Source organism: Aethalodelphis obliquidens, unplaced genomic scaffold, assembly GCF_003676395.1.
Source record: "Aethalodelphis obliquidens isolate GAN/ISIS:26980383/991018 unplaced genomic scaffold, ASM367639v1 scaffold13, whole genome shotgun sequence".
NCBI classification, from domain to species: Eukaryota; Metazoa; Chordata; class Mammalia; order Artiodactyla; family Delphinidae; genus Aethalodelphis; species Aethalodelphis obliquidens.
The window spans coordinates 14,456,121-14,470,525 of NW_020837957.1; the positions used below are offsets into that span (position 1 = coordinate 14,456,121).

At 36.5% G+C, this 14,405-nt stretch overlaps 1 protein-coding gene across 9 annotated transcripts in view; it reads right to left on the reverse strand.

Annotated features, from left to right (window-relative positions):
* Nucleotides 1–14,405, reverse strand: part of ZZZ3 (zinc finger ZZ-type containing 3) — a 122,477-nt gene that overhangs the window by 16,019 nt on the left and 92,053 nt on the right. For 6 of the 9 annotated variants that reach the window (XM_027114109.1, XM_027114105.1, XM_027114106.1 and 3 more), the window contains 4 exons: nucleotides 13,102–13,254; nucleotides 6,819–6,953; nucleotides 4,179–4,279; nucleotides 230–3,867 (listed from right to left, as the gene is read on the reverse strand). In XM_027114109.1, coding sequence (XP_026969910.1) covers nucleotides 3,723–3,867; nucleotides 4,179–4,279; nucleotides 6,819–6,953; nucleotides 13,102–13,254 — 534 coding nt within the window. In that variant the 3' untranslated portion in view covers nucleotides 230–3,722. Of the gene's footprint in view, nucleotides 1–229; nucleotides 3,868–4,178; nucleotides 4,280–6,818; nucleotides 6,954–13,101; nucleotides 13,255–14,405 lie in introns of those variants that run through there. The other 3 variants (XR_003434316.1, XR_003434317.1, XM_027114108.1) reach the window with 1 other exon arrangement.

The following is a 14,405-nucleotide window of genomic DNA, read 5'->3' on the forward strand; positions in this document are numbered from 1 at the left end:
CACACTCAGACACAGGTGGTTTCTCTAACTTCCTAGAGAAAAATGTAACCACAACATTGGTCCTACTACCAATAAATATTTATTGAGAATCTACTAAGAGCCAGGCCCTAGGGATAAATATAGACACAGATGGTCTCTGTTCTCATGGAGCTAAATGTGACACCATGCTCAAAAATCCATTTAATCAGCTACTTGAACTGTAGGGGAAAAGGTTTTTTTTTTTTTTTCTGGGATCATATAAACAGAAGCCCATTTTTCTTCAAGATGTGAAATAAAAACAAACCTTTAGAACCTAAATAGGACATAATCTTGTGTAAAAATCTACTTGTTATCTGGAGGCTTTCAATCTACCCAGTGTACCTAGAATAATGCCCTTCAAACTCTGTTTTCCACAGTAAGAAGTATAGTTTATACAGCATGCCACTCTTATGTTTATAACTACCATAGAAATTTGCAAAGTATTTATCCTTAATACATGTCATATATTATTTTTTTAATTTCATAAAAAAAATGTTCCTCATACCTCAGTAAATTGTTGTGTTCTGCAATTTAATTTAAACAAAAGAGAAAAGGAGAGAAAAATGGACACAGCATACTATTAGGTTAAGTGAGAGGCACCAAACATGCATGGAAACAAATCGTACCTGAGGCAGAAGACCCAAGTCTTCAGTCCCAGCTTTGCCTAAAGCCTCATGACCACATGTTTGCTGTCAAATTAGAATATGTAAATTATGTGTTTTCCTAATTCGTCATGGGGCAGACGGTTTCACAGATCGATGGGTTTCCCCATCCACAGACATGCTGCTCTATTCTGAGCTATAAACCTGGACGTGTGCTCACGTCTGTACTCTAGGGTGCATACCGCACCAGAAGAGAAGACAGAAAAGCAACTCCTGCACACCTCCACCTCCACCATCTCTGAGACCCCTGACACAAAGGGAACATTCTTGCTCAGACGCTGACTCTGAAGCAATCTGTCTGGGCTAAAATCTAAGCATCACCACTTTACTAACTATATGAACTTGGGCAAGTTACTTAACCTCTCTGGCTAGATTTCCTCTTATGAAAACAGGATAAAAATGAACCTGCCTCATAAGGTTGTAAGATTAAATTCGTTACTGTATGCTTGCTTGGCACATAACAAGCACTCTATCAGTGTTTGCTATTATTCTTAGCATATATCACACATCAACCAAAATCCCCTCTGCCTAAAAACATTAAAGCAGTGGTTTTAGGTGTCATTAAAAGTTCCTTCAGTTCTTAGCAAATAACTTGAGCAGAATATTTCAGGAAATACAACTGACCTACTGAATACTACTAAATAAGTGATGCTTTAATAAGTAGGTCTATGTTGTCTTTTACAACCAATGCTTCTATGTAGGAGATGGAAGGCCTACTTGCAAATGAGAGCCCTGTGCATTCCTGCAGTCCTCACATTAAAACAACAACAAAACACATTACCACTACTACTACCCTTTTAAAGCCATGAGGACTGTTTGCTTGGAGCTGAAAAATGCAAAATAAACACATCTTTGCTCAAGCAGAAAATTTTGTTACTCAAAATTCTCAAAATCTTTGTCCTTAAAAAATACATTTAAGTGGATTTATTTTGTCTATTCTGCTTATATAAATATCAATTGTATCACTCTTTCAAAGCATACTTCATACTTTATGGGATTTCTGAATGGCTCTGAATGGTTCTCCAAAACTGACTGGTATTACTTCTATGCAAACACAGAAGTTACCATCAAGTGCTACTTCAACTTTACTACAAGTTGAAGGTAGATCTCTGGCATATTCACTTGAAGTATAATAGCCAAATGCCCAGAATGTTAATGATTCCCCTCCTCTTCTTGCCCCAACTAATAATTCCAGAGCAAAAACTCTAATTCAAGTCCATTTCCTTTTCTTCTGATGTGATATATTTTATCAAAATCATCAGTATTCTTTAATCAATATATTACTTTAAAATTCTCATATTTCTATAGTTAAAACGGTATTACTTTTCTCAGTTGAAAGAATTCAGGGTATTATTTCAGTACCCTGCAATGTATTGAAGAGGACTGGTAAATAATGTCCCCTTGATTTAAAATTGGAAAAAACAGGAGACTCTAAAAATTGCGTCAGTATACTTAAGCAATCTTAGAATATTTATATTTTCTTTTCCAGTAGTCAATAATAATTTCCAGGGAATACAGCGATTTTCAAAAACCACTTATTTAACACATGGGGGGGGGCTTATTTCATCAGAAAGAATGATAGTTAGGTTAAAAGTTTTCAACCTAAGTTTAGTTTTCACATCTGGACATTAATAATTGTCTTTTTCTTTAACCATGGTACATATTCTTTTTTGTTAACCTAGTTTAGTGTTTCAGCACACACACTGAGTGAAAACATTACCATCTTTTACAGAGCTTCTCAAGTTTACCTTCTTTTCCATCATATAGTCCTTACTCTTTTTTAATGGACAGATAGGTAAAGGAAAAAAAAAAAAAACCTTAAAAAAATTGTTTTGGTTTTAATACTAGTAAAAATAAAATCCAAAATCTAACCGAAGGAAGTCACAACAAGCATTCTATAATATAAACAGACAGTATCCACATAGTTTATTTCTCACAGTTCTTCTGACAAATGAACATTATTCAAGAACATACTGTATACACAGATAAGAAGAAACATACAAAATGTTTTAAATGATGCACAACAAAATCCAGCAGTATAAAAGAATGCATGTGAACTCTTGCTCACTGCACAGACTAAATTTAATCACTTGTTTAAATAGTAATAAAAATACAATCTTTTATGGATCTTGTGCAGACTACAAAAGAGGGAAATTATTACCATATATATGATTTTTCTATTAGGCAGTTTTCTTCTATGAGTTGCACTGACAACTCCAAATACAGAGGCAGAAGGCTGTGTATTTTAAAGGAATTAATGTTGTGAATTAGAGACTTTACACGGTTACTACCACTGGCACTTTTCACCATAGTTTGTACACATCACATGATCATCTTATATAACATTACATTTAAAAAATATATCTGAGTGACAATTTTATAACATTCACACACCATGAGTTGGTTAAGGAAGCAATGCCACAGTTGCCTCCTGTAGTGCTTCACTGTTGGTAATAAGGACAGTTCATTGTGGTTAAAAGAAATTAGACATCAACATGGTTAAGCAGCTCCAATTTACTAAAGGCCATCAGCGGCCATCACTGGGACAGTGAGTTCTTTTAAAGTGTATATATCCTAGAAGCAAACACCATCATTGGTTAAAACTTTGTCTAAGGAAGTCAGTTTCTGTGCTGGAAACTATTTTCACAAAACTGAAAGCTACTAAACTGTTTTAATATAAATACTTTGTCTTCTCATTAGCATATTTATGACCAAGTTCTTTGAAACCTTTGGAATTTACTCTCTCTTTAATATGTGCTCTCATTTCCATCTCACCCATTTAAGATCACCACCTAAAAGGCTTTAAGGTGGTGGTGCGAATTTCACCAGGGAAACCCTTTTGCTCACCAGGAATGTTCAGCTGCTGAACAGTGATCTAGAGCCACAACGGTGCAGAGCTGTTGACGAGAACACTCAGGAAGCTGTCATGCTGTGAGTGTCATTTCAGGGAAAGTAGAGAATCTTTCCAAACTGTGCACATAATTCACAATGATACCATTGCTATGTGTTGAAGAGGACTAGTATATGATGTTCTCTTCCATGTCATCTGTTTGCTGGAAAGTAGTTTGGGTCAAGGTAATTATAACTGGTGCCCTGGGACACACAGTAGTCTCTGTCTAAGAATGTCTCTGACCTATAAACAGGTTCTAGTTGGTGATCTTCCTTGTGAATATCTGTTTCATGAAGGCTGAAAAGAAAACACACACACACACACACACACATACAAACACATCATTACATGGCATTGGATGCATTTTGGTCTAGATATTATCAAACTTCCTCACAGCTCTACCTGTTTAAATCCAATAATCTCTCAAAATCTCTAACGGAAAGTTACTTGAGATATGGTGTCATTAAGGAAAATTTCTTAATTGTCTAGAACAACAAAGTTCAACCCATTAAATGTGGTGATTTTCTAAGCAGTTTAGAAATCAAACTCACTAGTGTCTGAGAAGCTCTTGTCAAAATTTAAGACTTAAAATGATAGATAACACTTACCAGTCTGAACAAGAATCACAGAAATCCAAAGACATTTCTGGAGGACAATCCTGGCAGTGCCACCGAACACCCTGGATAGGTTCTATGCCACAGTTATCACACTATTAAAGATTCAGAGAGAAAAAGTATTAAACTATATTGTTCTCAAGCTTTCTTTTTTCCTGCTGGGCAACACATAATGTGCACATAAACATTCTCTCCTCTCTCCCCATGCACAAGATAGTGGGATAACACAAAAAATGGTTATAAGTTAGGCACAATTTCTAGCAAACTAGTTGAAACTCTATCCATTCAAGATTGAGCTACAATACAGATGGGTGAGAGGAACATCATAATATGCTTTAATTTATTTTTAAAAATCTTAAGTAAATCATCTGCAAACTTGGGCATTTGATTATTAGTAGCTATTGACTTGAAAGGTACCTCAGACCAGTGTACAATGACTGGGATTTAGAACCACTGACTTAATACCATTGTTAAAACTATCCAAGTATGTTACAGAACTATTTAAAACAGGATACCACAGCTAACATAAACCCAACTGAACACAAAATCCTCTCTGAACTTTCACCTTACTGAGTTACTTTCCAAAGCCTTGAAGGCTCCTAATAACCAACGCCCACCATGAAGAAAAGGCAAATTTAGCTCTTTCTCAGTGTTGTGGCAGTGTGGTAGCCCTCGGTGTGTTCTGCGCAATCTTGGAAATCAAAGTAAATCTCATTTCTAGTTTCTTTGATCATCAGGCCAACTAGAGTGGCTGACAGACTGGCAAACAAGCCACAGCTGGGTCTTACAACAAAATTATGAGAAGTGGAGAGAGTTTCTTCCTGGAAAGACACAGCTGTCAATTAGGAAAATCTCTAAATGGAGAAGCAGGACCACTGAAAGATCTAGAAAAGAAAATCATTTAATATATTCTGGCTAATAGCAACTCCAGAGAATCAGAGGTATAAGAATTTTGTTTTAAATTTATTAAGTCACAGCACACATCAGTATTTTTATGTATACCACTACCAGCAAATCTGTAGTTCATGGTCTCAATTTTACTTCCTCCAATCCCACCAAGTATAGCCAGTTCTAACATCTAAGGTGTTCTCAAACCTGTCAATCTCTCTATTTCTACAGCCACCAGTCAAGTTCAGGACATTCTCATCTTTTGTCTAAATTAATGAAGAGAATCTCCAACCAGTCTCCCTGCCCTCAGCCTTGCTTTCTTCCTATCCATTCTCCATACTAATGCCAGAATGATCTTTTTCCCCCTTCACTTAATTTTTTTTCAATTACATAAAAAATATACATGAACAAATTATTATGTAAAGAATTTAACAATACTGTAGTCAGAATTAAGAGTTATCCACTCTAAACCCACTGCCTTCCTAAGGGTTGTATTGTTTAAGAAAATAGAATGATCTTTCCAAAATGCAAATTTCATGTTACTCTGCTTAAAATCCTTCAAAGTTTCTCCAACATTTTAGAAGAGTTTAAACTCCTTAGCAAAATTTCCAAGGCAACTAAATAGCCTCTCACTACTCTCCAGTATGCACACTAGTCACACTCAACTAATTCACTCATTTAACTTCTCTAAATCACTTATGAGATGAAAACAGAATAGGGAAGGATATGAGTCCATCTTGTTTACTGCTGAATCCCTAGCACTTAGCAAAGTGCCTGGAAAATAATTGGATATCTCAAAATTTTGTGGCATGAATAAATGTATTTCTACTAGCCCCTCAAAAAACAGCAGAGATAACTGAATCTGAAAGGGGAAAAGAAATTTCTGATCCATGAACAACAGCAACAACAAAAGAAATAGCTCTATGGATGAATGGACAAAGAAAATGTGTTCTCTCTCTCTCTATATATATACACACACACACACAACGGAATATTATTCAGCCATAAAACAGAAAGAAATCCTGCCATTTGTGACAACATGGATGAAACCTAAGGACATTACGCTAAGTGAAATATATCAGACACAGAAAGACAAATACTATATGATCTCGCTTAAATGTAGAATCCAAAAAAGTTAAATTCACAGAAGCAAAGAATTAGAATGGAGGCTGCTGAGGGTTGCCAGGGGCTGGGTGGGGTGCGGGGAGGTAGTGGTGGGCGTGGTGTCATTGGTCAAAGGGTACAAACTTTCAGTTATAAGATGAATAAGTTCTGGAGGTCTAATGTACAACACGGTAATTATAGTTAATAATACTGCATTGCATACTTGAAATTTGCTGAGAGAGCAGATGTTAAGTGTTCTTATCTCAAAAAAAAAAAGATAACTATGCGAGGTGAATTTTTTTTATATCTTAAATTTTTTGTACACAAATATGTACAGTTTTTATTTGTCAGTTATATCTCAGTAAATTTGGGGTGGGGAAATAGCTAGAAAAACCTCTCATCTCATATATTACCTCAAAGTATACCTGTATATTTTTCTTCTCTATCTCTCTACTGAATCATAAATCTCTTGACACCAGTAACTGTGGCACACTACTTTGTATAAATGAACAGGACAAGAGCTAAACTTACTTTTATCTGTGTGCTTGAAAGTCGTGGAGCTTAAAGCTCCGAAAACCACCTTAAATATATCCTATCACCCTTTCAAAAATTAAATGAATAGAAGAATTAAATAGAATTTACCTTGAAGCCCACATGTTGCACAAATCCACTTTCAGCTTGCATTTGCTGAAGTTTCTGTTTTTTTAACTTTTTAAACTGTAATAGTTCCTTATATTCAGGTAAATTCCTATACATAATAGGAATACTTTCTTCATCCTATTGAAAAAAACAAAACACAAAACTGTTAGTTTCATAATTAAAATGAACTAGTATAAGAAATACTGATAAAGAGTATTTTTCTATTGACAAGATATTTTTCACATTTAAGAGACCCTCGGGCTTCCCTGGTGGCGCAGTGGTTGAGAGTCCACCTGCCGATGCAGGGGACACGGGTTCGTGCCCCGGTTCGGGAAGATCCCACATGCCGCAGAACGGCTGGGCCCGTGAGCCATGGCCGCTGAGCCTGTGCGTCCGGAGCCTGTGCTCCGCAACGGGAGAGGCCAAAGAGACCCTCAACCTTTTAGGGCTCATAGAAAATCAGCGCTGCTATCAGCAATATTTTAGACTAATACTTCTGGAGGCATTTTTTTTTTTTTTTTTTTTTTGCGGTGCGCGGGGGCCTCACTGTTGTGGCTTCTCCCTTTGCGGAGCACAGGCTCAGTGGCCATGGCTCACGGGCCCAGCCGCTCCACGGCACGTGGGATCTTCCCGAACCGGGGCACGAACCCGTGTCCCCTGCATCGGCAGGCGGACTCTCAACCACTGCGCCACCAGGGAAGCCCTGGAAGGATTCTTAATGCAATAGTAATATTGAACTGTAGTAGGCATCTTCATAACGCAAGTACCAAGGGAACAAGGCATGACTCCCACCTCTGTCATACGCTAACGCAGCTTCAACCCCATCCCAACAAGTTCATGGCGACTTGGAAGACTCCTTGTAATCTACTTTTTCCTTATCTGCAGGAAGCTCCTCTTCTCCAATCTAACAGATTTTTAAGCTTCCTCAGGTAAATATGACATTTTCTTAACAACCAAACTAATCTCTTCTGTTTTCTGCTCAGTACTCCCAATGATCAAGACAGTACATTCCTCTTACTCAAATGGATAAAATTAAGTTACAAAGATTATTATTTACAATAAAGAAATGAACAGTAAAAGCTATATGAATTTGAAGTTGACAGATGAATCACTAACTGCTTCCTATTTTCCCAATTTATTTGTGCTCTGCCACCCAGAATCCATTTCTTCCCTTTGCTACCTCATGACTGATCCCATGGTCACTGATTTCCACAACCCTCCTAAAAGCATCCCCAATTCATTAATCGCATGTTCCATCAATTCTCAATCCTGGACCAGACAACCCCTGCACCTCCCGTTCCTCCTGCTCTCCATGTTACGTATTCTTAACTACTATATTTATATTATATCAAGGAAACTGATGTTTATAGAAATTATAACATATGCCCAAGCTTACATAGTTAATTAGTTGCAGAGTCAAGTGATTTGAACCCAGATTTGTCCATATAACTAACCCCTTACACACCTAGCAGCCCAAGGCCTAAATCTAAGTGTTATCCTTAATTTTATACTGTCATATCTAATAAATCATAATTCTGTCACTATTTAATACTACCTAAAATCTCTCTCAAATCAGTCCTCTATAGTATCCACTCCCTCCTCTGTCTCACTGTTGCTAAAAATGGCTTCCTCGCTATCTACAGTGTCAAGCCCAAAGGCCTCAGCTGGATAATGATTCTTTACAATCTCACACTTCACCTACCTTATCTCCCACTATCTTTCATCCATTTCAAATTCTTGTCAACTAAAGATGTTAAATTATAGCTACTGCCTTCCTATGTTACCCCTGAGAAAGACAACATAAATAATGTAATAAATACGTAATACCAATAAATATGATGTAACCCAAATAATTAAATAATGTAGTAAGAAATTTTATAATAAAATGTATTAAATTTAGATATTTTAGGCAAATACAAAGAATACAAACTCTGCTCAATTTTTTAATTTGCATTTTAAGTCTAAGGGTATTATTAAATTTGGTCAACAAGATTAAGTTAGATATATGTATACATATAGCTGATTCACTCTGTTATACAGCAGAAATGAACACATTGTTAAGCAATTATACTCCAATAAAGATGTTAAAAAAAAAAGTTAAATCACCTCACACCCACTAAGATGGCTACTATCAAAATTAAAAAATAGTAATAATAATAATAAGTGTTGGCAAGGATGTAGAGAAATTGAAACTTTTGTACACTGTTGATGAGAATATAAAATGTTCTAGCCATTACTGAAAACAGTACTGTGGTTCCTCAAAAAATGAAACAGAATTACCATATGATCCAGCAATTCCACTTCTGGGTATATACCCAAAAGAATTTGAGAGCAGAGACTCCAACAGATATTTGTACACCCGTGTTCACAGCAGCATTAGTCACAACAGCCAAAAGGTGGAAGCAACCCAAGTGTCCACTGACAGAAGAATGGATAAATAAAATGTGGTATGCACACTCAATGGAATATTATTTGGCCGTAAAGTGGAAATTGTGACACGTTACATGATGGATGAACCTTGATGACATTATGCTAAGTGATATAAGCCAGTCACAAAAGGACAAAAACTGTATGATTCTACCTATATGAGGTACCCAGAGTAGTCAAACTCAAAGAGACAGAAAGTAGAATGGTAGTTGCCAGGAGCTAGAAGGAGCAGGGAATTGCGAGATGATGTTTACTGGATGCAGAGTTTCAGTTTTGCAAGACATAAAGAGTTCTGGAGATTCGCTGCACAATAACGTAAATGTACTTTAACACCACTGAACTGTACACTCAAAATTGGCTGAGATGGTAAATTTTCTGTTACGGGTATTCAGCACAATTAAAAATTAAAATTCCATACTATTCAGTCATCAAAAACAAAAAGATAAAATCTTGCCAGCTGTGGCAACAAGGATGGACTTTGAGGGAATTGATGCAAAGTGAAATAAGTCAGAGGAGAAAGACAAATACCGAGATTTCACTCTTATGTTGAATATTAAAAAAACATAAAATAAATAAACAAACAAACAAATTAAAACAAAAACACACACAGGTACAGAGAACAGATTGGTGTTCTTTCCACAGAGGGGAAGAGTGGTAGGGGGAGGGAGAGATGGGTAGAGGGGGTCAAATGTATGGTGATGGATAGAAACTAGAATTTTTGGTGGTGAGCACACTGTAGTGCATATATATTAGTTGAATTACAATGCTGTGCACATGAAACATATAATGTTATAAACCAATGTTACTTTAAAATGAACAAAAAAACAAATATTTTTAAAATGCTCACCCATAAACAGATTTCCTAGTTATAATCATTTTAAATTTACTTAAAGGAGAAATACTACGACCAATTTCAAGGGGGTCTAAATGGTATACAGATTGTCTCTCTAGCTACTGCTTTTCTGAAAAGAGAAACTGAAATCTATAAATTTTACACTAGAGGATTCATAAATATACATTTAAATAGCTATTTTAAAGTAATCAGAATGATGTGAACTGGTGCTCATTTAAAAATAAATAAATAAAATCAATGGCCAACTTGACTATCACTTCCTTGGGTCTTCCACTTAAACTCTCAATCTGAATTAAGTACCTCTAAAATAATTACAATGACACATACTTTTGAAGCATTTTTAAAATTTTGTAATTTATTGATGTGATTACACATTTATCTCCTCCCACAAAACTAAGATTTATGAGAACTCCAAGATCATAGATATTTTATTCATAACTATGGAGCTAACCTCTAGCAGAGCCTGTTACATATTAAGTGTAAATAAACATTTCTCAAATGAGTAATTCTAATAGTCACAAAATACAAAATTACACACAAATGCCATATCTTAAGACACAGCAGAATCTAGCTGTTTTTCAAAAAGACAAGTTTAAAAAGAAAAAAAAAATTTAAGAATACAGTCATTTTACAGTAGTTTCATACCAAATTATACAGTGTTCGATTAATCTAGAAACAGAACAAAGGAGACTTATTTTTATCTGCTGACTTTTCATTAAAATCTCCTTTTCCAGTTACCATATATAATCAAAGTACTAAGAAAGATATAAGGCAATCTTCATGTCCTTTAAGCAAGGAATCAGAATCATGTTACTTATTGAGGAAGAATTTTAGCATAGTAAAATAAAAAATATTAACAGCAATAAAAAGGAATCTCTGAATGCAAAGTAAAATGAAATGAATTAACCTAAAATAGCATCCAGTTGATGACAACACAGAGAGGAATTAGTCCAAGAGGATTTAAAAAGTATAATTTGACTTTATTTCTGTAGTTGGGTATATCCTAAGGCAAAAACAGTGCTACCCGGGGCTTCCCTGGTGGCGCAATGGTTGAGAGTCCACCTGCCGATGCAGGGGACATGGGTTCGTGCCTTGGTCTGCGAAGATCCCACATGCCGCGGAGCGGCTGGGACCGTGAGCCATGGCCGCTGAGCCTGAGCATCTGGAGCCTGTGCTCTGCAAAAACAGAGCTACCCAAAAAACCTGTTTTCAGGATCATATTGTTGATGGTAGTGTTAGTATTATTAAATTCTGAGACTACTGTGGGCAGTGTGAGACAAAGAAAGTAAGCATTATGTTGATGTCACTGATAACTGGAATTTTCAGCATGGGAGAAAAATGATACATATTAAAGATCAATATGGGTTAAGTAAAATTCCCACAGTCCTTAAGTTGAATTTGAAATAAAATGATGAATTTATGATGTCTTTTAATTTTAACAAATATATAACATATTTCTCAGGTCTGTCCACTATATAGGCTTAGATACTATGATCAATCCAGTAGCAAGTAACATCCTGTATCATGATAGAGCCTCCAAATACCATTTCTCAATAAAAGAAAGCAGAACTGACTCCAGGTCTGAAGCAGGAAATATACAAGATGAGCCTGGAATTTCCTTGTCCTACTGGACAGTAAGAAAGCTATAAAAGATTACTAGAGTCTTGTCAAAAGAACTCAAAATCCAGCTTGAATAGGTTACAACCAACCAATGGGCCAATTTGTACACTAATAAAGACAATAATATCAATGCACTGAAACACATTAAATATATTTTAAGTCCAACAATTCATAAGAATACAAAAATTTTCAAACCTCATGAGTCAATCTGGAGGATATCAGAGAACAAACTCATTATTTTAAAAACAAGAAAATAAAGGGAAGAATCAAGCAGTTAGCTGCGTTTTCTGTATGTAACTTAGGATAATCAAATAGTTGATGGGGGGGTTACTTTGTGAATATTCTATCAAATAAATGAAGAAAGAATTTTACTATTTTGTAACATCTAATGAGTTAATGGATCTAAGCAACAATGTATGCTATGTCAAACTGATAAAAGTATACATGAAGGGGCTTCCCTGGTGGCGCAGTTGTTGAGAATCCGCCTGCCAATGCAGGGGACACGGGTTCGTGCCCCGGTCCGGGAAGATCCCACATGCCGCGGAGCGGCTGGGCCCGTGAGCCATGGCCGCTGAGCCTGTGCGTCCGGAGCCTGTGCTCCGCAGCGGGAGAGGCCACAACAGTGAGAGGCCCGCATACCACAAAAAAAAAAAAAAAAGTATACATGAAGTATACTTTTAGTATACTAAAAGTATACTTTTAGTCCTGCCCACCCTAACAAACAAAAAAACAAATAAACCTGAATCTGATCAGTTATCTAGACCTATCAATTTATAGGAGATTCAGGGAACAGAGGAACAGATTAAATGACACCAAGGAGATACAAACAACAAAATCCACACTGAGGTAAATTCTACAAGACAAATAAACCAGTTTTTCAACAAAACAAATGTGAGAGGGGAAAACAGAAGAGAGAGAAAAGGGCGGCGGGGGGGAGGCACTACTGCAATTTATGACTGGGGAAATGTGAATTGACTGTATATCTGGATTATATAAAGAAGTACCTTTTAATAAACATGATAATGATATTTTGTAATGTCTGGAACTTGCTCCAAAATAATCCCAGACAGAAAGTTGGGTGGGTAGGAAGTACAGATGAAAATAAGATTGCCACAAACTGATAATTGTTAAAGTTGAATAATGGGTGCACATGGGTTTATTTTTGTATATGCTTGAAAGTTTCTTCATAAAAACATTTTTAAAGCCCATTGTAAAACAAGTTTGACTAGTTAATTAAAAGAAAAGAAAGCAATATTCTCTGAAGAATAGGAATAATCAGGAAATCCTGGTGCTCCCATTCTGTATCCTGATCTGTATAATACATAGATAAAGATAGATAGATAGATAGATAGACAGATATAAATATAGTATAAATAGATAACTTACTGATGCCTCCTCCATAGCAGTGTTCATGTGGGTATGAAAACAGGATCGGTCATCATCTTCATCCATATACACTGGTGGTTCATGGGAAGTCATGAAAGTGGAAGGTTTAAAGAGATGCTTATTAAGGGGGTGCTGTCGTCTGCTTGTTGAAGACTAAGTGAGAAAACAAATTTTTAATTGGGATAGTGGACAATCATTAAAAGAATCAAAAATATAAATGCTACTTCCTGCAAATCTGCCTAATCAGAAGGACTGCACCTCTACCCTTCAGCATACTCTTACGTGGTTGCTTTTTCTATTTTATCTGGATTTTTAAAAAGACAACAAGCCTTAAATAAAAACAAACCAAACCAACAAACAGAAATGTAGGCAGAATACCTACGTGGAATATAATGGACCATATGCTCATTATGTAGCTTATATTTGTATCCCCAACATTTATTACACTCTTGGCATTCACATGCTGAGCTCCTCTTAAGGTCATCTTACAGATGATCAAGGAGGATGAAGTTAGCCAAAGCCAGATATGAAACTATCAAGTAAAAAGAAAATTTCCCCAACACGATGAATGTCTGAAAATAGTATCTAACACTGATTGACTGCTTACTCTTTGTCAATGTCACTTAGCCCTCAAAACATTCCTGTAAAGTAGTTATTATCACTTCTAATTTAAAGGTGAAAAAACGGAGGCATGAGGAGGTTAACTTTCTTGTTCAAGGTACTGCAGCTAGGCAGTGGTAGAATCAAGATTATAAAATAGGCCTCTGTGGAGCCAAAGGCCTCCCTTTGAACCCCTATGCAGACTTCCTCTCTTCACTAACAGCACCGCCACAAAGAATAACCTCAGCCACATAGAGAACCATCATTTCATTTCAGAATTCAAACTCTAACCATGTCAGGACTTCCCTGGTGGCACAGTGGTTAAGAATCCGCCTGCCAATGCAGGGGACACGGGTTCAAGCCCTGGTCCGGGAAGATCCCACATGCCGCGGAGCAACTAAGCCCGTGCGCCACAATTACTGAGCCTGCTCTCTAGAGCCCATGAGCCACAACTACTGAACCCGCATACCACAACTGCGGAAGCCCACACTCCTAGAGCCTGTGCTCTGCAAGAAGAGAAGACACAGCAATGAGAAGCCTGCGCACCACAACAAAGAGTAGCCCCCCGCTCACCACAACTAGAGAAAGCCTGTGCGCAGCAGCAAAGACCCAACACAGCCAAAACTAAATAAATAAATTAATTAATTAATTAAATTTATTTAAAACAAAACAAAACAAAAAACCTCTAACCACGTCTATGACTG